At 37.0% G+C, this 23,519-nt stretch overlaps 2 protein-coding genes across 6 annotated transcripts in view; one reads left to right on the top strand and one right to left on the bottom strand.

Annotated features, from left to right (window-relative positions):
• Positions 1 to 23,519, bottom strand: part of ptn (pleiotrophin) — a 63,832-nt gene that overhangs the window by 28,046 nt on the left and 12,267 nt on the right. The window contains exons 2-6 of one of the 5 annotated variants that reach the window (XM_058772733.1): positions 20,312 to 20,378; positions 20,116 to 20,228; positions 16,224 to 16,350; positions 15,618 to 15,670; positions 13,416 to 13,536 (exon numbers count right to left, since the gene is read on the bottom strand). In XM_058772733.1, coding sequence (XP_058628716.1) covers positions 13,416 to 13,536; positions 15,618 to 15,670; positions 16,224 to 16,288 — 239 coding nt within the window. In that variant the 5' untranslated portion in view covers positions 16,289 to 16,350; positions 20,116 to 20,228; positions 20,312 to 20,378. Of the gene's footprint in view, positions 1 to 13,415; positions 13,537 to 15,617; positions 15,671 to 16,223; positions 16,351 to 17,038; positions 17,058 to 20,115; positions 20,229 to 20,311; positions 20,449 to 23,519 lie in introns of those variants that run through there. The other 4 variants (XM_058772731.1, XM_058772735.1, XM_058772732.1 and 1 more) reach the window with 4 other exon arrangements.
• LOC131538697 (zinc-binding protein A33-like) lies at positions 16,562 to 20,064 on the top strand. The gene is made up of 6 exons (XM_058772729.1): positions 16,562 to 17,399; positions 17,480 to 17,575; positions 17,664 to 17,894; positions 18,044 to 18,066; positions 18,153 to 18,268; positions 19,146 to 20,064. The coding sequence occupies exons 1-6, from the start codon at positions 17,001 to 17,003 to the stop codon at positions 19,667 to 19,669; spliced, it is 1,389 nt and encodes a 462-aa protein (XP_058628712.1). The 5' UTR covers positions 16,562 to 17,000; the 3' UTR covers positions 19,670 to 20,064.

Genomic DNA, 23,519 nt, shown 5'->3' with positions numbered 1-23,519 from the left:
TTTTAAAGTAAATTAACACTTTTATTCATTGAAGATAGTTTAAATTGACCAAAAGTGACAGTAAAAATACTTATAATGTTCTATTCATCAAAGAATCCTGAAAACATTGTTTCCATAAATTCAGCATTGCATCACAGGAATAAATGACATTTTAAAGCATATTCAGATAGAAAATAGTTATTTTAAATTATAATAATATTACACAATTTGTACTGTATTTTTGATCAAATTTGAATAAAATGTATTCAAATAGAAAATGCAAAATAAAAATTCACCAAAGGCTCATTAAACTGATCAAAGGTGACATGCATAGACATTTATATTATAAAATATTTATATTTCATATAAACATTGCTCTTATTCCTATTCAGTACTCTGAAACACAATTATCCAATTTTCCACAAAAATATTGAGCAGCACAACTGTTTTCAACATTGATAATAATCAGAAATGTTTCTTGAGCAGCAAATAAGTATATTAGAATGATTTCTGAAGATCATGTGACACTAAAGACTGCAGTAATGATGCTGAAAATACAGCTGCGCATCACAGAAATAAATTACATTTTACAACATATTCTCACAGAAAAGAGCTATTTTAAATTATAATAATTTTACAAAATTTTTACTGTATTTTGGAACATATAAATCAGCCTCGGTGAGCTCTTTCAGAAACATTAAACTCATTCCACACTTCAGTAGTGCATCGTCAAAACTCTGACCACCATGCTTGTTTCATAACACCATCAGTAACATCCTCATTCGGTCAATCAAGTCAATGGAATCACGTGTCAGTTCAGACAGAGGTCTGTATATTCCCCACCGGAGCACTAGCTCCGGGACCAATCTGGTGGAAAGGGATCAGCGAGTGAGAGTGTTTCCATGGAACATCCTTCTGAGAATCCAAACTCTGTGTGTGTGTGTGTGTGTGTGTGTGTGTGTTCCTTACACAAGCAGGACTGTTATTCTCCATCGGCCTCCTGCACCTTAGCGACCCAATGTATGAGAAAGCGGCCTCAAGCTGCTTGAATGAAAAGAGGGAATCGAACAGAACAGACAGAGAAATGCAACAACCCCCCTGCACCTCTACCCAGCATGCTTTTGTGTTTGGATGTGTATATAACCACCAGTTCCCACATAGTCGACCAGACCCACGGGAGATTAATCTCCACTGACAACGTCAGCTGATCTCACTCTCTCAAAATAAAGCTTCCAAAAGAGAGTTTTCACAGCGATGACATCGAAGAACCATTTCTGGTTCCTCAGAGATCAGTTCTTATTAAAAGAACCATTTTGTCTTAGTGTGAAGATCATTTAGTAACACTTTAGAATAGGGAACACTTATTCACTATTAACTACGACTTTTCCCTCAATAAATTCCCAAATTGCTGCTTATTAATAGTTAGTGCGGTAGTTGTTAAGTTTAGGTATTGGGTAGGATTAGGGATGTAGAATAAGGTCATGTAGAATAAGGCATTAATATGTGCTTATTACTACTAATAAATGGCTAATATTGTAGTAAAATGCATGCTAATAAGCAACTAGTTAAGAGACCCTAAAATAAAGTGTTACCATAATTTTAATAATCTAAATCATGGAAGCTTACTTCTGCCACGGCATTAAAAAATAAAAAAGGTACATATGACTTTTCATCTCACAATTCTGATAAAAAAAGGCTGAAAGGTGAGATATAAACTTGCAATTGTGAGAAAAAAGCAGGAACTGTGAGATTCAAACTTCAAACTGTGAGATTTAAAGTCACAATGACATTATTTTTTGTTTTGTGGCGGAAATAAGCTTCCATACTAAAGAAACTTTTTCCACTATAAAGAACCCTTTGTGGATTGGAAAGATTCCATGGATGTTAAAGGTTCTTTATGGAACCATCGAAGCCAATAAAGAACCTTTATTATTTCATTAGCGCCTTGCTATGTGCCGAACATAAAGAAACCGAGAGAATGTTCCGGGTTAACCTCCATCGACAGCAAAGCCTCCATTACAAAATAAAATAACAGTGACTCACGTCTCCTTATAATTGAGTCATAACTTGGCCTGGAAGTGAGAGAAGGACGGCGAGAGACGGTGTTCGATTGAGCAGCACTCGTTCTGATAGGTTAACCGATAACTATGGCAACAGCAGCGGCGTTGAGGCCCGATGCTCGCAGGGTCACACGGCACCCCGCTTATTCTCATTCCAGTCAGGAACGACCCACTTCACACACCACCCTGGGAAAAAACGGCCTCTCTAAAACACACACACACACACACATGCGTGCGCGCTCTATACGTGGAAGTCTGAATGCAGACGATACACCCGCACACACGAGGCGCTCTCTAAAGAAGACGTAAGCCGCTGAGGTTTTCACCTGTCACTGTGAGGAGAGGAGGAGCATGAGATGTATGTTGATAAGGAGGAAGGTAAAACACTCTTCCTTTAGCTGCTTTGGCTTGATCTCTCTCTCTCTCTCTCCTGTCGTCCCAGAGGGGATGTTCCCGCACAGATGTGGGCCGGACAGATAAAAGGTGGACCACGGCCAACCCGTTTAAATGCTTTTCTAAGGAAACGCTTTGAAGTTTTTGAAAACGGGAAATGCATGCTTTCCTGCATAACAATGTCATTTACATCATCCCATCCGAGACGTAAAGAAAAACACGAGAAACATCGACGAACGAATCTCACGAAACATGTCAGATTTTACTCCAAAATCAATATAAAAAATTTTTTAAATGATATTCCGCAATAATAAAAGATTTCAGATTTCTGACATTATTTTCAGACATTCCCAAATGATCATCACTTTGATGTGAAAATATATATATATATATATATATTTAAAACAATATATAATATTAAATATTGAAATTTAAAAACAAAATTGAAATTTAAAACATTATATAATATGTATTACTGTAATGCAAAAGAAATTACAATATTATAGTAATAAGAATTTAATGAGAATCAACATTCAGAATAACGATAAATTTAAAGATTTTCAGAATCCACAAGATTTTTGCATCACAAAATTATTTTAAGGACAATTAAACATTTTCACATAATCTGTAGTTACTGTAATGCAAAATAATGTATAATATATAGCCTATATAAAAAACAATGTTATATAAAATGTTTTGTTTTAAATGTGAATTATATCGTATTTATTTATAAAAATAAGTATTTCAATTTCAAAATAAAATTTAAATTTAAAACACTGCATATTATTTATTACTGTAACAAAAGATATAATATTACAACAAATAGAATGAAATAAAATCAACATTCAAAATAACGATAAATTTAAAAATTAAGAAAATGTTTTGCATTGACATTATTTTCTTGACAAACATATTTCCAAATAATTTGTAATTACTGTAATATAATATAATATAGTATAGTATAATATATTAATACACAAGTAACATTTAATTTAAAAAACTTTAAAAATTAATTAAAAAATTACATATACTGCAATGCAAAAGTATAATAAATATTAAAAACAAGATAACATTTAATATTTAAAAATATATTAAAAGTACTTGTACTGTAATATAAAAAAAATTACAGTAATTACAAGCTAATGAAAATCAACATTCAGAATAATGACACATGCATGTAATACCATAAAACATAAAAATAGGCTTTTTTTTAAGGCAAACTATAATTCTTTTGGTTTTGAGCTGAAATGTCACTTGGACACATTTTCTTGAGATAGAGCCCATAACCTTCAGTCATGCTCTCCAACCAGAGCAGAAACACTTTGGAAAAACTTTAACTTGCATTATTTTTTATTTCACCGACCAGAGGTCACAAACCCCCGCTGACCCCAGAACCGCTGCCACTGAAGAGATTTCTCACGCTTTAAACCCTGACAGCAGAATGACACGCTTCAGACGCCCATCGCCGAGCGCACACAGGCCTCAGAAACAGTGTTATCTCAGCCTTTTATCCTCCGGAGCGCTTCACAAATAACCAGAGAGGAGATCTGAGGAGACATTTGCTCAAGCTTTCTCCAAAAAAACACAGAAATCTCTTTCTGAGACCTTGTTTGGCTTTAAACGAGCGCAGAAGTCGCGACTTCAGCATTATGGCGGCTCTGAGCTTCAAGACGGAGGTTTAAAGTTACGTACCTGTAGTCTGAGGAATAGTTTGCTGTTTCTCTTCCTAATTCCACCTGTTTGCACTCTTTGTTTTTCTTTTGATCCTCCTGTCTCTCTCTCTTTATCTCTAGCTTTCTATTTCCACCACAGAGCCGTGCTAATGGTATCTGTGAGAGCGACAGACTGAGTGCGTGTGTGTGTGTGTGTGTGTGTGTGTGTGTGTGTGTGGAGGGAGGGATTGTTTGTGTATTTGCCGCGAGCTGAAAGCCCAGCTGACTCGTGATCACTCTCATTAATACAAGGTCATTCCAGGGACGAGAGAGAAAGAGATGCTGAGAGAGAGCTGTCTGTCAGTCAGACGAGGATAAAAGTATGAAAGGAAACTGAATATATTCTGTCTGCTGCGTGAAATTAAACTCCAGCACCTTTCACTCGATGAAGTTTCCCTCGACACACTGCAGTAAAGGTGAAACATGGTTTCAAACGAGCGCTATCACCGTGCCGTGTAGCCTTTCCTTTTGTGCCTAAGAAGACTGTCTGGTGTAAATGCATTTCTTTCAGCTTACTCTGGTACAAATAAATCAAGTCTTCTGTCTGAAAACAGGCCAACAGCAGCACTCCAACACCTGCCAGCGGTCTCAAACCCATCCACACACACACACACATGATAACTAATCTCAGTTTGGGTAGTTTCATGTGTTTTCTGCAGACACACGGCCGATCTTAACCCTGGTACAGCCTGACTAAATAAATAAATAAATAATAATAAACAATTTATTTAAAATGGAGCAATTCATTTAACTTTTAGACAAAATTTACAAAACAAATATGCATATGTGACCGTGGACCACAAAACCAGTCATAAGGGTCAATTTTTTTGAAATTGAGATTTATACATCATCTGAAAGCTGATAAGCTGACAACTATTTGAAAATCTGGAATCTGAGGGTGCAAAAAAAAAAAAAATCTAAATATTGAGAAAATCACCTTTAAAGTTGTCCAAATGAATTCTTAGCAATGCATATTACTAATCAAAAATTAAGTTTTGATATATTTACGGTAGGAAATGTACAAAATATCTTTATGGAACATGATCTTTACTTAATATCATAATGATTTTTGGCATTAAAAAAAAATGGATAATTTTGACCCATACAGTGTATTTTTGGCTATTGCTATAAATATACCCCAGCGACTTGAGACTGGTTTTGTGCTGCAGGGGCTACAAATGTGTTTTATGTTATCATATTTGACACATCATTCTTTTATGGCTCATACAGCATGATATAATGAAAATATAGAGGAAAAAAACCTCAATTTAATTCATTATTATACATAAAACTAAAATCAAATTTTAAATCAGTATATTATTTTACAAAAAATAAAAATATTACAGTAATTAGAGCATAATGAGAATCAACATTCAGAATAACGATAAACTTAAGGATAAAGAAAATGACTTTTTAGGATTAATGAGATTTTTTTTCAATCATGACATTATTTACATGGCAATAAAACATTTCTAAATAATCACTGTAGTTGATAATACACTGGAATTAATTACTGTAATACAAAAAAAAGTATATTGCATTGTATATAAATCAATATATCATTAAATATTTTAAATTAAAAATAAAACTTAAATTATATAATATAATATTAGTCTAAACATTTTTTTTTTTTTAATTTATCAAACTTTTAGACAAAAAAGTATGTGTGATATATTTGATATATCAGGCTTTTATGGTTCATATAGTCTGATATAGTGAAAGAATGAAGTAAAAAGAGCACAATTTTATTCAGAGACTGAAACGGAGCAAAAATATGCAATTTGGTGCAGATGCTGATATTTATATGATGAAATTCTGATGCTCGTCATGTAAATCAATAAGATCTTTACAACAGATACTGACATAAAATTATGTAAATATCAGCGGTCGCTCTATATATGCAATAATATGTCTTAGTATGATGAGATTGAAATGATCCAAACATATAATGCAATGCTGATCGAGAGATGAAGAAATAAACGCTCCTCAGAAGATCATTCCTCCGCTGAGGAACAGTGAAAGTAAAGCTTCTGGAAACAAACACTCCTCAAAAGATCCTGATGATCAGATTTGAGACGCACTGATTTTTCTCAAGTAAAGCTGAGCCGCTTCAGTCCAGTAAGTGTTCATCTTACTCAAGTTATTCTCAAGTTTCTTTGATAAAAATCTGATTTGACAGAAAAAAAAACACGTGAAGCACCAGCTGAAGGTGGACGTTTGCACTAAAATGCCTTTTACTTGCTAAAAAAGTCTAAATCATCAATCAGACGACAGAAATGCATGAAGTAGATTACGTGCAACAGGTTTAACAGCAAAGTTTTGATCATGTTGATCATTTAAAGTGGCGCATCAAAACAATACAGGCTTTATACAGTTAAAAGTCGGTGCAATAAACCCTGTATACACAAACACACAGATGTTAATGTTTAGCCAACATGTGAACACAAAGCTTGCGTTGCTGCCATTGAACCTGACTTATTAGACTCCAGCTGTAAACACAAATACTGATACGACTCGTTTATAGTCCCTAACTTCAATGAAAGGAAGCGCTAAACGAAACATCTGTAATAAAGTCATCAGTCCAGCTGGAAAATCCATCTGTGATCCTACCAAGAGAGAAAAATCCCTCATATACACACACATCCGGCGCATGAAGACAATCACTTCAGTATGAAATATTAATACAGGCAGTCAGCGACAAAACGCTCTCAACACCTGCAGAAACATGGATCTCCTTCCTCCTCTCATTTCCTCTTCATGAATAATACACTTCCATCTGCATCCCTCCATCTCCCTTTCTTTCCTTCTCTATGTGTTTCTTCAGTGAGGAAAGCCCAGAGCGCACGAGGTCGCGTCACACGAACCTCTGATCTGAATATGGCCTCCGTTATTTACAAGCAAGCCATCTTTTCATGGGCCCTCAGCAGCCTTTGAGTGCGTCTGATGAAACGAAACGAAATCTCCAATTCACTACGTCAGACGGACGCCCGCTGAATACTAGAAAACGCTCTCTCTCCGCACACAAACTCACTGATGATGCACGTCTGTTTCTGATGATATGAAGCACATCAGAGGTTTGTCTGTCAGGCTTCACTGATACTGTGCTCGGTAACAAATACGGTTTTAGCAATGTAATCTGTAATTGTGTTGGTTTATGTTTATGAAAAACTTTTATGAGTCAATGCAAGAGAAAAGGATGAATACTGTAACAATCTAATTTAAAAGTCTTGTTTTAAAAAAAAAAAAAAATTATTTTTCGTTTCATATGGTTTTAGAAAACGTAATGCGAATCTGAATTAAAGATATAATAACTACTGCTTTTGATGGCCTAGAGGGGGATTTAAAAAAAAAAATTATATAAAAATTAATTTCGACTACAAAAATCGATTTTTATTCGCTTTTATGTCAGTGCAAAAGAAACAGATGAAAAAGAATAAACTGTAACCATTTAATGTGTTTTGTTAGAAATCTAATCTGTTTTCATACGTTTTTGAAAACCATTTCCAACAATTTTTATGTATTGAGTCTAAAAAAAACAAACAGATAAATAAATGTGTGTTTTTGGGGGTGTTAATAGATCAAAACAAATCAAGTCAGAAAGAATATACACATACATAATATAATATATAAAATATATTTAATTACAAACTGGAAAAAAAGTTTTTTTTTTTATGTTTTATATTTTATTTTTAATATATTTTTTATATATTTTCTGGACTTATTTTTAAATATGTCCAAACAAATCAAGTCAGAAGGAAGAGCTAAGCAAAACATTTTCAATAAAAGAATATATACATAAATGATATAATACAAAAAATATTAATAATACAAATATTCCTTTACAAACTGGAAAAAAAGTTTGTATATTTTCTGGACTTATTTTTAAAAGGTCCAAACAAATCAAGTCACACTGCTGACTTCTTTACAATGCCACACAGTTTACCCACAATGCAACACACAGAGCACCAATTTCACTTCAGACTAACACAACAAGCCACTTGGGGCCGTGTGTCTATTACTGCGGGTAAGTGATCTTAACACAGTGACCTTGGTAAAATCACTGTAATGAACAGCCTCAAGTGGCTTAACAGCAGCAACACTAATAGAAGACACTAACGTTCAATAAATATTTATTAATATTATTAGTCTAACTGTGGACTGGCTGTACAGAACGTGCGTGACCGTTTATCATAATTTCATGACAACTTCAAATGCGACTAATCAAATCAGAAATGTAATTTTGTAAATGAATCTACCGTCTCTCTCTCTCTCTCCACCAATGCATGTCTTTCCGTCTCTCGCATGTATTTATGAGTCCATGTTTGTCTTTTTGAGCTCAAAATCTCATTAATGTAGTACACGATGGTTTCAGAGCTCAGAAACCGCAGGAACACGAGCTAATAGTTTTGCATAATTCAGTACAATGGTTGTAATGATAAATAAATTGCTTCATTTTCTTGCTGTCTAACGTAATTTGCTTTTCATTGTAAAGGTGTATGTGGTACCTGGTCGATCACGCTGAGGTGCTCATCCGCCGTGTCCTTCTTGAAAAGAGCGACTAAAGGGAACAAGTCAGAAAAAAGCAGAGGAAATCAAATTAAACTCCAAGCTAAACACACACACACATTCACACACGGATTTGATTTATCTTGTTGTTAAAAGTAAGTTGGATAATGAAAAGACGGGTAAAACCTTTCACAATGATTTACGCCAAAATCCTCCTCCAAACTTTGAATCTTCATTCAGCCAAAAAACAATCTGCAGGCCGTCGAGCGCATCCATGTGATGCCAGATTCTGAATAATTGGGACTTTTGGAAAGAAGTGTGTGTGTGTGTGTGTGTGGTGATTGAAAAACCCCTCGAAGCGGTTCAAATATTAAAACCACGAGGCGGCTGTTGCTTTGCATATTTCACTGCATGTGCTCAGAAACTGCTGTTTTCCACTGATCCAGAAAAACCAAGTCAAACTGAGAGTTTAAAGCGCTGTAGAAACACACACACACACAGATGCATTAAAGGACGTCCCATAAACAGCATCAGTGACATGCTGTCCATTTCCACAGACATCATTTTGACTCATCAAAACAAGCAAAAACAAGTTACGGTACAGTAATGCAAGTGTGCCTGAGGGTGTAAAAAAGCAGAAAGGTGAAGCTCGTGTTTTCAGTTCAAGCACCTGCATGAATTATTCAATAAAAACTTGCCTAAATCATCGTTTTGAGGTGCAACTTCTATTCTAAGTGGATGAACTTCTGCTGATGTAATTTCTGTTGCTCCATATAAACAGTGTTTTACTGATAGTTGCGTTATGTTCCTTTGTGGTATCTCGGCATGTATCAAGTAAAGTTTAGCTTCCAGCTAGAGTTCATAATCCATATTAACGCTTCCTCCAGTGAAAAAGTGGTCTGGTCTGAATCAGGAGAGAAATCTGCACAGATCAAGCCAAAACAGCTCTGAACATATTGTATATGTGGGTGTATTTGATTTTTCACTGGAGGAAGTGTGGATTATGGACCTGTATTTTAACCAGAAGCAATGGTTTGAAAATACAATGTCTTAATGATAGATTTGTTTAAGCTTTTGTCTTCTGGACAGGAGTGCTGTGGATTATTGTGATGTTTTTATCAGCTCTCGTTCTGACGGCACCCATTCACTGCAGAGCATCCATCGGTGAGCAAGTGATGCAATGCTACATTTCTCCAAATCTGATGAAGAAACAAACTCATCTACATCTTGGACGGCCTGAGAGGGAGTAAATTTTCAGCACATTTTCATTTTTGGATGTACTATTCTTTTGACTCTTTCATTTAATGTAAATGCAACACAAAACTCAATGGGCCTTAAAATCTTGAGTTTGTGTTGTTATTCATCGTCAAATTACTCGCTTATTACGTCCACATACTAATAAACCAAGACCAAAACTATACAAGGAAGAACAAAGCATGCAACCCAATAAAGCGTATAAAAATACTGTGATGCAAAACAAGTGAAAAGCGCTGCTATACTGCTGAAACAGTACAACGATTCTCCGCACACAGAGCAGAGAGAGAGAGAGCGAGCTCTGGATGAGACCCTAATATCCCATTACTGAGCGGAGCAGTGCATTTCCCCTGATCTCAGTATGAAATGTTATTAAACAGAGCTGGATTACACAGCAGACGGCTGTAATCTCTAATCTAACCTCAGTGCTGCCCACATAATCCCTGGGATTACAGACAATAAAAACTTCAATCTCTTTAAACACTGCTTTAAACTTTGAGCACACTTCTCAGAGCTCGTTATGAATCGCATGCATTATTAATCAGAATATATTAGCTCTTATAAATTTAAATACTTAGATGCACGCGGATTGTGCATTAATTTCCATGGCAACCCCGAGCCTGACATTGGAACTCAATAACATGATCTTTCCTCCCAAATGAGTTATTTAATGAGGAAGAGGAGGATTTCATTTAATCCGGTTATATATTAGCAAAGTCAACAGAAAGTTGCTCTTTTATTTTATTAAAGCCGTAAGAATATTATTGCTGGAGTCTCTCCATTATCAGATTCAAATGAGATTATCAGAGGTTCATCTCCGCTTTCGGAAACACAAATGCATGCGAAACGCTGAAGTTAGAAAGCAGAAGACGCATGCGATTATTATGTGCACGCACAAGCATAATTTATTTTCTCAAATGCATTGATTGAGAAGTCTAGTTTCTTGTCAATAAATGAATCATTAGATAAATGTAATCAATTGCAACAGCATTTTGGCACCACATATATCTACATCTTTTTCTCATTAGTATGCGTGCAAGAGATAATGGACGTTTTTAGCCTTCATTTATCAAGTTCACCTTCATCAGGTCACGCTGCATGAAATATACGGTCATGCCGACCTGTAAAACCAAGAGTCAATGATTAAACAAGAGGCTGCACCACAAACTCAATAAAGCACCTTATAGCCACAGACCAACCACCACCATGAGTCAAACCATTAACCCGCCCACTTCCTGTCTGCTAACCGCACATACATCACTGCTTATCACAATCAAACGCAGCGGGTCGCCGTGTATCGAACCAACAGCCGATCAATGAGTGCTTACTGGACACGGTTTCCCCTTCCTCTTTCTCTCATATATTATGAAGGGAATCACAGGGATGATTTGCTTCCTGTCAAATCTATTAAGACGAATAAAGACGCATCAGTCATGACAGCCAGAGGAGGATATTAACTAACACTTCTTACTCGGTTTCTAATCTCCTGAATAATAAAACCATGTTACATCATGTGGGAAAGTGGATTACAAACACTCATCATTCTGTAATCGCTGCGTCTTCTAAACCACAACACATTTGCTGAAAATGATCTGTGTCATTTGATATTTCTCTTCCCGGTATAAACAAATATTGAAAAAAAATAAAAATACAAAGGTTCCAGGTGTGATGAAAGCCTGAGAAATACTTCACACCAAAATCAAAAGAAAAAACAGAGATGAAAAAGAATTGGATATTATTTATATATACACATATATATATTTATATATATATATATATATATACACACACACACACACACACACACACATACATATATATATATATATATATATATATATATTTATCCGATTCTCACTCAATAATTAAAAAAAGAAAAAATATTTGTAGATATTTTAAAATTAATATTTAATGTTTATATATTTCAATTAAATATAAGTTATATTAAATATAATTATTCAAATTTATTTATATATTAAATTATACAAACATATTACATTTACTAGACATTTAATATATTATTATTAATTTGTATATTCATTTATATAAAAATAATACAATGTTGTTTATATATATATATATATATATATAAATAGTAAAGCACATTTTATTTGTCATTTTGGTGAATTAATTGAATTCAAAAATAATTTATTTAAATTTTGTGACTGCCCTTAATAATAATAATAAGATTTTGCAGGAGGGAGGGTGCTTAATTTATAATGTGAATAATAGGCTTCATTTTCTTTCTGCGAATCCTAACTTTTTCCTTTTTTCTTTTAAGAGTGAAACATGACCCAACATTTCTTTAAGAGACTCAACCAATATCTTAAACGAATTACCGAGAGGAGTAAATAGGTTTGGGAGTTTTTAAATTGCTGGGTTTAAGATGAGAGATGAATTTGATCTACAGAGAGAATGAGTCTGGTCTACTGAGAGAAATATGAGACATTTGTGTAACTTTAATAAAGTTCCTATGGCCTGCTGCTCCGTGCTGCGCGCTGTAATTGCTAGATGAAGCATTCCTGCTTTGCATCCCAGCAGATCGTGTCTATATCTACCCACGCACGAGGAAGCGGCGGCCGTCTGGTTACCTGAGCAACGAATTTCCACCGTCCCTCCATTCATCACCCTGCACTGCGGTGCGATCCTCAAACACACACAGTTTACACAGCCATCTTCACACGGCGCAAAGACACATCCAGGAACTCTCTGTTCTCATGTGCAGACTGACACCGCTTGAACAGAAAAGGTAAATGTGTCGCCCTAAATGCATTGTGGGAGATTTAAATGTAAAATAGTGTCCCATTTGACTCAAAGTGGTAATTTCCCGTTTTAAAATTATACCGTACTGGGCAAAAGTTTAGAATAATTACATTTTTAATATCTTTGAAAGATGTCTCTTCTGCTCACCAAGGCTGCATTTATTTGATTAAGAACACAGTAAAAATTTTGAAATATTTTTTGAATTTAAAACAACTCCTTTCTGTTTGAATATATTTTAAATTGTAATTTATTCCTGAGATGCGCAGCTGAATTTTCAGCATCATTACTCCAGTCTTCAGTGTCACATTATCCTTCAGAAATCGTTCTAATATGCTGATTTGCTGCTCAAGAAACATTTCTCGATTACTATCGATGTTGAAAACTGCTTGAAATTCGACTTTTGCAGTCGTTCTGCACCATTTCAGCACGAATATCATGTGGCTTGTTGAAGATAGGTGTTATTACTTTTCTAAACGACGAGTCTAACCATTTTCTCTTGGTGGATAAATGTAAGTGAAAATAATCTCATACTTGCATACACCGAGGCATATCTACGGAGCCTTTTCACTTGTGCCTGTAAGCAATTTGCTTCAGAAAAACATAAGAATCAAGTTATTTTGCCGTTTGGTTTGGTGCCGCCAGTGGCACAGAAATTGCTTAGAGCAGCTTTAAGTATAATTGCATGTGTACGTGTTTGTGTGTGTGTGTTTTTGTGTCCGTTTTGATGCTGAAATTCATCACTCTGTACCTGATTGTGTGCGTGTGTCCCGTCTCCAGACTGACAGCTCTACAGTAGCAGCTGACTGCTGCAGAGATCTGGTTCGTTTCTCCATCCCGCCAGCACAGAACATGCGTTTCTCTATATTGCCCTGGAAGAAAAGAAAAAAACAACGTGAGACATTTCTAGGTACAAATTAATCTCCCGAACACAACCAACAAGCGTTTTTTTAAAGACAGGTAAGATTGCAGTGGCGAGCGATTCGGCTCAATTGCGCAGCTGTCATCTCCGTTTTTTTCTGAATTGACGTTACACCTTTAAAAAGCACGATTCTGCAGCTTGAACACTGGCCGTCTCATGGCTTTGGTCCTCAATCCCTGAAGCCAAATCTATATAACATCCACCAGAGGATAACTATATTGCTCAAGTTTCATGTTTGACATGTTCCTGGTCTTATTTTGAGCACTTCATCAATGCATGTTATTCTCCACTCAGCTGCTGAAGGATTTTATTGCTGGAGAAACAAGTGAGGCATTAAAGGAATAGTTCATCCAAAAATGGAAATTCGCCCTCAGGCCATTCAAGATGTAGATGAGTTTGTTTCTTCGTCAGATTTGGAGAAATGTAGCGTTACATCACTTGCTCACCAAAGGATGCTCTGCAGTGAATGGGTGCCGTCAGAATGAGAGCTGATAAAAACATCACAATAATCCACACCACCCCAGTCCATCAACTAACATCTTGAGAATCCAAAATCTGCATGTTTGTAAGAAACAAATCTATCATTAAGACTTTTATTTTCAAAACTTTGCTTCTGGCTAAAATTCCTCCAGGTCCATCTCCTGTTGTCCCTCACATTAAAATACACCCACATATTTGCTTAGAGCTGTTTTCGCCTGTAAACGGTACTCGATCTGTGCAGATTTCTCTCCTAATTCAGGAGAGACATCTGCTTTTTCACTGGAGAAAGCAATAATATGTAAAGAGAACTTGCATTTTAGCCGGAAGCATTGGTTTGAAGTTGAAAACGTCTTAATGATGGATTTGTTTCTTTTGGCTTCACAAGATGTTAACTGATGGACTGGGGCGGTGTGGATTATTTTTATCAGTTCTCATTCTGACGGCACCCATTCACTGCAGAGCATCCATTGGTGAGCAAGTGATGGAACGCTGAATTTCTCCAAATCTGATGAAGAAACAAACTCATCTACCATCTTGGATGGCCTGAGGGTGAGCACATTTTCATTTATGGGAGAACCATTCCTTTAAAGAGATCTCATCTGAGGTTTTCTTTTCCTGTGAGACCTGACCAGAATTAGATATGAATGTGTGCCTGTTTTGAAGTATTCCAACCTGGACAGGTGCACCTGCATATCAAGAGCCCTTTCAAGAAAACGTGGTGTCTTTGCCCTTGGCATTGATGGTCTGTTTGTCTATATACCCCACTGTTCGCCACAGAGATGAGACATCAGCTGAAAAGGTGACTGGCACTTTGTAAGCAGCTCTGGTCCATCTGGTGAAATTGTGCATTTAATCCAATTTCTGCGATGGTCTGAATTCATGTGTGAAAGCTGAAATGAGCACCCATTACGCATACACCGAGGTTCGCCATTACAAACGTGGAGGGCATGCAAAGAAGCCTTTTGACATGGTATAATTAATTCATGGGATAGACAATTCATATACTATCAAAGATTAAATTTTGGATAAAACACTTTGTTTAGCTTTGCAAAGGGCACATAATATTACTTGGGCAGGCAGCAAGTGCTCTGTCTGGAAAATGATATATTGTTATGTCAAAGGATTAGTTCATTATGAAATAATGCCATTATTTACTCATCCTCATGTCGTTTCAAACTCATATGCTATACTTTTTACTATAAAACATAAAAGAGTCTTTATGCAGCTCTTAATGAGTTTGGAATAAAATAAATGGAACTTAAAATAATGACAGAACACTTAAAAATCTTTAACATCCATGGAATCTTACCATTCCACAAAAAGTTATTTTATAGTGAAAAAATAAAAGGTTCTTTTAACTTAGGAACTGTTCACTGAAAGCTTTTTTGTGGGAAATGACTTTGCTGCAAAAACCCTCGCTTTTAACCTTTATTTTGAAGAGTGAAGATCATCTGGGACAAACTGTTCCTTTAACAGATAAGGATCAAGGTGACTTTTTTTTTTATGGAAAATGACAGTTCCATGTACCATAGAGAACCAAGAGCAGTTTACCTTTGGAGTAAACTGGAGTTCGGACAGAGGCTTTGCCAATTCTGATGTAAGGACTGTTTGAGAGAGAGACAGCATGAAAGAGAGGAGGACAACTGACATTGACAATATTGGTGAACAAACAAATTGCGGCAGCATTGTAGAGGATTTGATGCAGCGTCGCGTCCCACATGGATGAAGCGCCGCAGACAGCGCAGAAGAGCCCTGGGAGATGAGCGCACATAACAGAATGCTGACAGAAACACCTGGGCCCCACAAATATCACAGCTCCTGCCTCTTATCTGTCTTTCTGGCTGTCCAATACTCTTGCCTGTGCGATATATCGCTCTACAGTTCTCGTTTTTTCTGTTTATTAAAGGAAAAGTTGACATAATAAAAGAAATTATGCAATTATTTACTCATCCTAGTCATTTCAAACCTGTACATTGTGGTTTGCTTTTTTCTTGAGGAATAAAGTAAAAAAGGAGAATTTTTGCATGGTTGTTTTACATACAACAGATCATTTTCTCCCAAGATGCCAAAATGACTACAAAGCACCATAAAGTGCATTCGATTTCAGCTTTGAAAGGATATGAAGGAGACCAAGTTTTCATTTTTGAGTGAACTAACCTTTTATGCATATGACAGTGTAGAAACAGCAGCCGCAGGACCCCACTGTGATTAATAAGTGCCATGCAATGAACTGATCTTCTTTAGCTGTAGGACCCTCAGACACCATATGCTGGAGAAAAACAAGCTAAAGAAATAAAAGGAAACACATATGAACACACAGAGCATTTAGCTACAATTAACTTATTTTTGCACACCATAAAATTTTTTTTAAAAAGTGTGGTTGTTTGGGAACCACTTGTGGGTTTTTGATGTTCTTTTATAGAAAAATCAAATGTGAAATTATCTGAAATACCCTGCAATGTCCTAAAGTCAAATTACATGGATGCATACTGCCATCTAGTGACTCCTAGGACTTTGCCCAGTTAGACACTTATGTATTACTAAATACTGGTGCATTATAAAATATAGTTAACCAAATAAAGAAAACAAGTCAGTTACAAACTAACTAGTAGTTTCTAATGCCCTAATGTGAAATGTATGCCTCAATTTAAGGACGACTGAACAGGTGAAACTGTCCCATGTGGTTGTTATTGGCTGTGTCATATTCTGGAGGGAGGAGTTGTTTACTTAAGCTTCTAGTGAAATGAAAATTAACAGCCTGAAATGAAAGGGTGGGGTGTGAGGGAAAGATAAAGTAGGTTTCGCAATATCTCTCCAACAGTAGTGCAAAGTCCAGTTTACAGTGTTTTAGAAGTAGAGACTGCCTGCTTCTTTACAATCACTGTCAGAATTTTGTTCAGTATTAAGTGTTTCTACTAAGAACTGAATTCAATCATGGCGGATGATTTGTCCTTTCTGGAAGAGGATTTGACCTGTCTCGTCTGTTGTGATATCTTCACCGATCCGGTCACTCTGCAATGTAGCCACAGTTTGTGTGAGGAATGTCTCCAGCTTCTCTGGACGACTCAGGACGTGCCGCAGTGTCCGGTCTGTCACGAAGAATGCTCTCACAACGACAAACCCACCAAGAGCCTGGAGTTCAGAGCGCTCTGTGAGTCCTTCAAGAAGAGAAAACCCACAGCTGTTTCAGGAGATGTTTGTCCAGAACATAAAGAGGCTCTCAAACTCTTCTGCTTCGAGGACCAGCAGCCCATCTGTGTCGTCTGTTACACATCAAAGAAGCATGAAAATCACAAGTGTTCTCCTCTCGAGGAGGCTGTAGGGAATTTAAAGGTACGAGGAGATTGGAATCTGATCTGACTGACTTTTGGTATCTTCAAGCTCAATATAAAGAGTTTATTATGTGATTCTAGGGAGATCTCAAGACACAGATGGACAGGCTTCAGACGACACTCGCTGACCTCAAGAAAGACCGTGAGAGCCGCGTGAAACAGGCTGAGCTCATTAAGGTATGTGTTAGTATGGTGTTTTAATATTGTAATCAGTAGTGACGATTTACATCAACTTAAAGGACTAAATCTTCTTAAATCATTTTAGAAACACTCCATTATAACAGAAAACCAAATCAAGGAGGAATTTGAGAAGCTCCATCAATTTCTCACAGAGGAAGAGAAGAAACAGATCAGTTCCTTGCGCAAAAAAATAGAATCTCAAGATAAGAAACTCAAGGCCAGAATAGAAAAGTTGTCCAAACAGATATCGGATCTGTCTGAGAGGATGGCAGCCTTCTGCCAGGACATGGAAGCTGAAAACATCTCATTTCTCCAGGTACAGAGTAAACACTCAATGTGATGCCAGGGACAAAAAGTCCAGAAGAGAGCTCTAATCTGAAGCAAACATGTCTGATAATCGATATTCATGATGTTTGCTCAACCACATGTCTGAGCACTAATTGCTCTTTATTTTTTCACATTCAGAATTACAGCAATACAATAAAAAGGTGAGTCTTTCACGACTAACATTTTTGATATAACTGCAATCCATTTTACCCTTTGAACACCAAATATCTAATTGTTTGTGTGACAGACTCAAATGCCCATCAGTACCAAACAGGACCCCTGTATTACAGCAATATCAGCACCATCCCATTCAGACAATGATCTTCACCACCTGGGCCAGAATGCAGAACCTTGTGGAACAGCGTAAGTAATAGCATCTGCTTAGATTGTATGCTGTTATTCTTTTCCATGGAAGACAAATGGAAAACATCATTCAGCTCTTTTCTATATAGTTCTTCAATGACCAGAGGCTGTCCAACATGGACCAAAAACACCATGAAATATTGCGTTCATCATGGGCATGTTGTAATTACCATAATTATGAAATGATAACGTGTGACATTCTACTTGGAGCTGTTCATGTCCTTGGACTCAAATTTATCAATTGAATATATATATTACGAAATCACTGATTAACTACATTTTACTGCTGAAGCCACTGTCATTTTGATTGTAACCAGGTAACGTTGTAGTGGTCATACGAGTCTCTAAGAAAATTCGGAGTTGTGATTATGAATTATACAATGACGTAAATGCCTTTTACATGTTAGACTCTTGTAATGCCAATTCTGGCATGCCATGAAACGGACCTAAAGTGCCATAAAACAATTAGGGGCTTTTGGTCAACAATTGGTCACCATGCACTTTCATTGGGTGAAACAGAAAAAAATAACAGCATACAGGTTTGGAAAGACATGAAGGTGAGTAAATGTGAGTGTCCCATACTCGGAATCTGTGCTCTGCATTTAACCCATCCAAGTGCACACACACACACACACACACAGCAGTGAGTAGTGAACACACACCCAGAGCAACGGGCAGCCATTTTGCTGCAGCGCCCGGGGAATAGTTGGAGGTTTGGTGCCTTGCTCAAAGTCCAAATCCCTAACCATTAGACCACACCTGCCCCTATTCATTCATTCACCTACCCCCCTAACTAACAAAACACAAACACATGGGTTGCAGTGCATTGGTACTGACTGCTGAAAGGCTCTGTAGTTTACGGTCGTCTGTGTTTCAGCTCCTGTGACTCTGGATCCAGACACAGCCTCCAATAAACTCCAGGTGTCAGAGGATTGCACCTGTGTTCGGTATGTAGAAATGAAACTGCGGGTGTCTGATAACCCAGAGAGGCTGCATGGGGGGGTGCTGGCCTCACAGGGCTTCAGCTCAGGTGTGCACTGCTGGGACGTAGAGGTGGGTGAGAGCAACAACTGGACACTGGGAGTGATGGGGGAAATGGTGAGCCGCAAAAAACTTTGCAAAATGGATCCAAAAAAGAGATTCTGGTGTTTTCGTAATGTGGATGGTAAATATAAGAAAGGAACAAAACCTGTCAGCGATATCGATGGCAATGAGAGGCCAAATATCATCCGATTGCAGCTGGACTTTGACGAAGGAGAGCTGAGATTCATCGACCCGTTCAGAAACAGTAGTTTGTGCACCTACTCGGGTGGATTTCCGGAGAAAGTGTTTCCATATTTCTGCACTGGAGATCTGGACACACCACTGAGTCTTTTCCCAGCAAATAAACAAAAAGTCTAAACCAAAACTAACATAACATTTTTATTTTTTTACACATGATTAAATAAGTGAATGCTAAACACCGTAGATAGCCATGAGTGCATGTTATGTTTTGTCCATTTGTCCATCTTTAAAACAAAAAGACGTTTGATTTTTTAAAATGAAATGACAATTATAAATATACTATGGCTTAAGTGTCCAAATACTTTTTCATTCCACTGTATGTCCAGTAATGTGATTATTTAATCATGCAATGTTTCTATATAAATGATGATGCATTAATAAGGCAGATTTGAATGTGATTATCGATGTAAAAAGCAATAAAGACTATTTGGTGTACCAGTGTGATACTACTGAATTTCAAGTGAAATACAGTGTGGTGATGTAACCTCTGCCAGCTGATTGGTCCAAAGTAATGGGCTCAACCTCAAACTGATATTGGCAATACTATGAAGGATGGCACATACCTGCAACACCTGCTCTGATGAAACTCATACTTTTTTTTCTTGCAATTCTGAGTTATAGCCCAGAGTGAAGATGCCCTCCGCCACAAGTCCAAACTGCATCACGATGTAGTCAGCTGAAAATACACCAACAAACAATCACAACAGTGCATCTGGAAACAGAAAGACAAACCTTAAATGCTGGGATTGGCAAACCTACCAGTGACAACCGCCATCTAGCGACAATTTTATACAACTCAGATCCTACTCGGTGGTCACTGTGGCTCCTGCTGACATTAAAATCATAGTTCAGAAATGAAAACTCTATCATCATTTACACATCCTCGGGACATTTGCCTACTGCCATCATACATGGACAGAAGATAATTACTAAATATCGGTGCACTGCACTATTAATGTATGTAATCAGTGCAAGAGTTGTCACTGCATTCTGAAATTGAGTGTACATTCAACCAAATTAAGCATACAAGTCAGTTACAAACTAACTAGGAGTTGCTAATCCCTAAATATAAAATGTATGCTCTAATTTAAAGGGATAGTTCACCCAAAAATGAAAATGTGATGTTTATCTGCTTACCCCCAGGGCATCCAAGATGTAGGTGACTTTGTTTCTTCGGTAGAACACAAACTAAGATTTTTAACTCAAACCGTTGCAGTCTGTCAGTCATATAATGCAAGTCAATGGGCACACAATCTTTGAGAGTAAAAAAAGCATGCACAGACAAATCCAAATTAAACCCTGCGGCTCGTGACGATACATTGATGTCCCAAGACATGACACAAGCTTAATGCTCATTGGTTCAGACAACCGTGATGCTGCGTTCTCTTCTAAAATGTTTTATTTTTTAAATCTGATTTCATGCTATTATGTATTTAAATTGTGCATGAATATTCCCAAACACGACAGTGCGATCTCTGCGTGAGATATGTGATTGTTGTCATATTTTCTATAAAAATCTAAAATACATGTTTGAATTAAAATAAAAATGGATGATAAATATGCCTTTCGTATGGAGTTAAATAGCAAGCACTTTGAGTGTCTTGTTCATCATATTTATATTCATATAAAAGCAACAGAACTGAAATGATATCATGTTTATCAGCAGCACAGCATATGAGTGAGAATAACGCGATATCCGCCTTTGATCTCGTAGGTATCTGTTCCACTTCGAGAGGTCAGAACTGTCCGTCTTGACTGCGCTTATTTCACTCTCCCCTCAATGCAGCCGCCTGCTCTCACCTACATTTCAGGCGAGGCGAGGCGCATCTCAAACAAGCCTATAGTTTTCAAGTGACATCACACCCTTATAGGAAAACCCACCTGGAGGGCAAAACAAAGCTTTGCTCCACTGGCCGCCAGTTATTTTTACGCAGTTTGCATTAAGTAGTAATGTAGTAAAACGCAGATATTAAAAGGCAAAATTCAGTAAACACCTTACTGATGATGTATATTTTGTACAGGGAAGCAGTGGGCTTTAAAATAGAGGAGGCACACTTCGTCTAGGGATCCCTGCCGATTAATATTATTATTTGCTTGACCACTTTAAAATGGCTTTTTTGTTGCTTTTAGTCAGAAAACGACTCATACAGCAAGATAATATAATTTCACTTACCTGGCCTATAACTTGAAGCAAACATCAATCCCTTTTTAAAAGTCTGTGTTAAAAGAGAGCTGTTGAGCCATTTAATAAAGCCGACTGCTGTAGCCCATATCCAGGTTAGGCGTGTTCTCCCTTTATTTTTAATTTGTACGCTTTATATATATATATATACTGTTTGAATGACAGCTTGGTAAATCTGTTGGCGATCAAATATTCAATATCGCTACTCATCCTAAGTACTTCGTACATTATCAGCGCAGCGTAATTTACGTCTCTATGATGATTGGTTGAAACTAGAAACCTTGTGAAGTTTCTTTTCTCAACACTCCTCATCGCTGAAAGTGAACGCTCGATGGTGATTGGCTGATTTTTTTTTACCAACGGAGGCATGAGAGCTCAGCTCTCCCCCGGCCTCCCCCTGCCCCGCTCTATCACTTAGCGGTTGTAAAATAACATTTTATGGCATTACAGCTGTGAAATTGCAAACAAAAAAAATACACATTTTGAGACATGAACTGAAATAAATTGTGAATTTTATTAACATTAAATCGTCCTCCTCCAAATTTCACCTCAAAAATTTTGCAGGGAAGCAGATGAACCCAGAATATGAATGCAATGTGCAAAGTTTCACGTTAAATGGTTTCCCATAGAAAATCATTAGAAGGAAAACACTGAACCATTAAGCAGATTGGGTTCATATTCCGGTGTTGTGCACATTTTCGACCCTGTCACAGGTTAACCTGTTGACTCGATAGACTTGGACTTACAAACACACCCATTTCACTTGTACTGGACATTGCCGGCAAATTAACATCTGTGTACACACCAGGAAAGTGTTATGGAGTTTTTGTTTTGTTTAGGCTAAGTTTGTTACTGCTGTGTTTGTTCTAGTTTTCAACTCTTGATAGTTTTCCTTAAATCACAGTTTTTCTAAAAAGTACAAAAGGTCAGTACATACAATGCATGTGGTGATTATATTTATTTTTCTATAAATTTTCTACAAACCTTGTTCAGTTAAATTTCCAGGTTCACACTCTGTACAATCAAACCCTTAATCTAGGTCCAACTGGTTTTTAAAACAACCGCCACCTCACTTCCTGTGGAAGCTGCCATTTTGTTGTGATGTCAGAGGGGGGGAGAAATTAGGAACAGTTAGTTTTCCATTTAATTTGTTGGTAAACTATCTTCTGTTAATGGTTGTTGTTTTACTTGTTCGGAGGGTTTAAGTCTGGTTGTGCTGGATATTTACATTATTTCATTTGTTTGTTACAGACAATTTTGTTTGTTTTCTCCCCAGTTGGTATGCCCTGTAGGAGGGGCATTAGCCTATAAATAGGCTTGCTAGCTGAAAGGAAGTCAGTTTTACATTTTGTCTTTGGTTCTGATTCGGACTGAGCAATGTTAGATACTTGGGCCATTTTGGTGTAGCCAAAGAAAGCACATTGTTGCTGTTTGTTTCTTTTTGTACAGTTTTTATTTATTTTTGTTTCCTCATGCACTTGATGGTATTTCTTCACCTTCCAATAAACCACCAATTTTTGATTATTGCACCAACATTTTGTACAGGACGTCATTTCCTTTACCACTCCAACTGGTTGGCCTTCCCACATATGGTGTCAGAAGTGGGATCTTCTCACCAGTGAGTGATTTGCCTGTATAAATTACTGCCCTGCTGACATGCCACCCAAAACGAGAAGTCAGCCTGTGGAGGGCACGGGTGCAGATGAGGACCAAGGTGCTGCTGGAGGTGTTGCAGAGGAGCAAGTGCGGCCTATAGATGTCCCTGCTACTGGGGGTGATGCTGCC

This window comes from Onychostoma macrolepis, chromosome 04 (genome assembly GCF_012432095.1).
Source record: "Onychostoma macrolepis isolate SWU-2019 chromosome 04, ASM1243209v1, whole genome shotgun sequence".
Taxonomy (NCBI): domain Eukaryota; kingdom Metazoa; phylum Chordata; class Actinopteri; order Cypriniformes; family Cyprinidae; genus Onychostoma; species Onychostoma macrolepis.
This window is presented reverse-complemented; position numbering and strand designations above follow the sequence as displayed.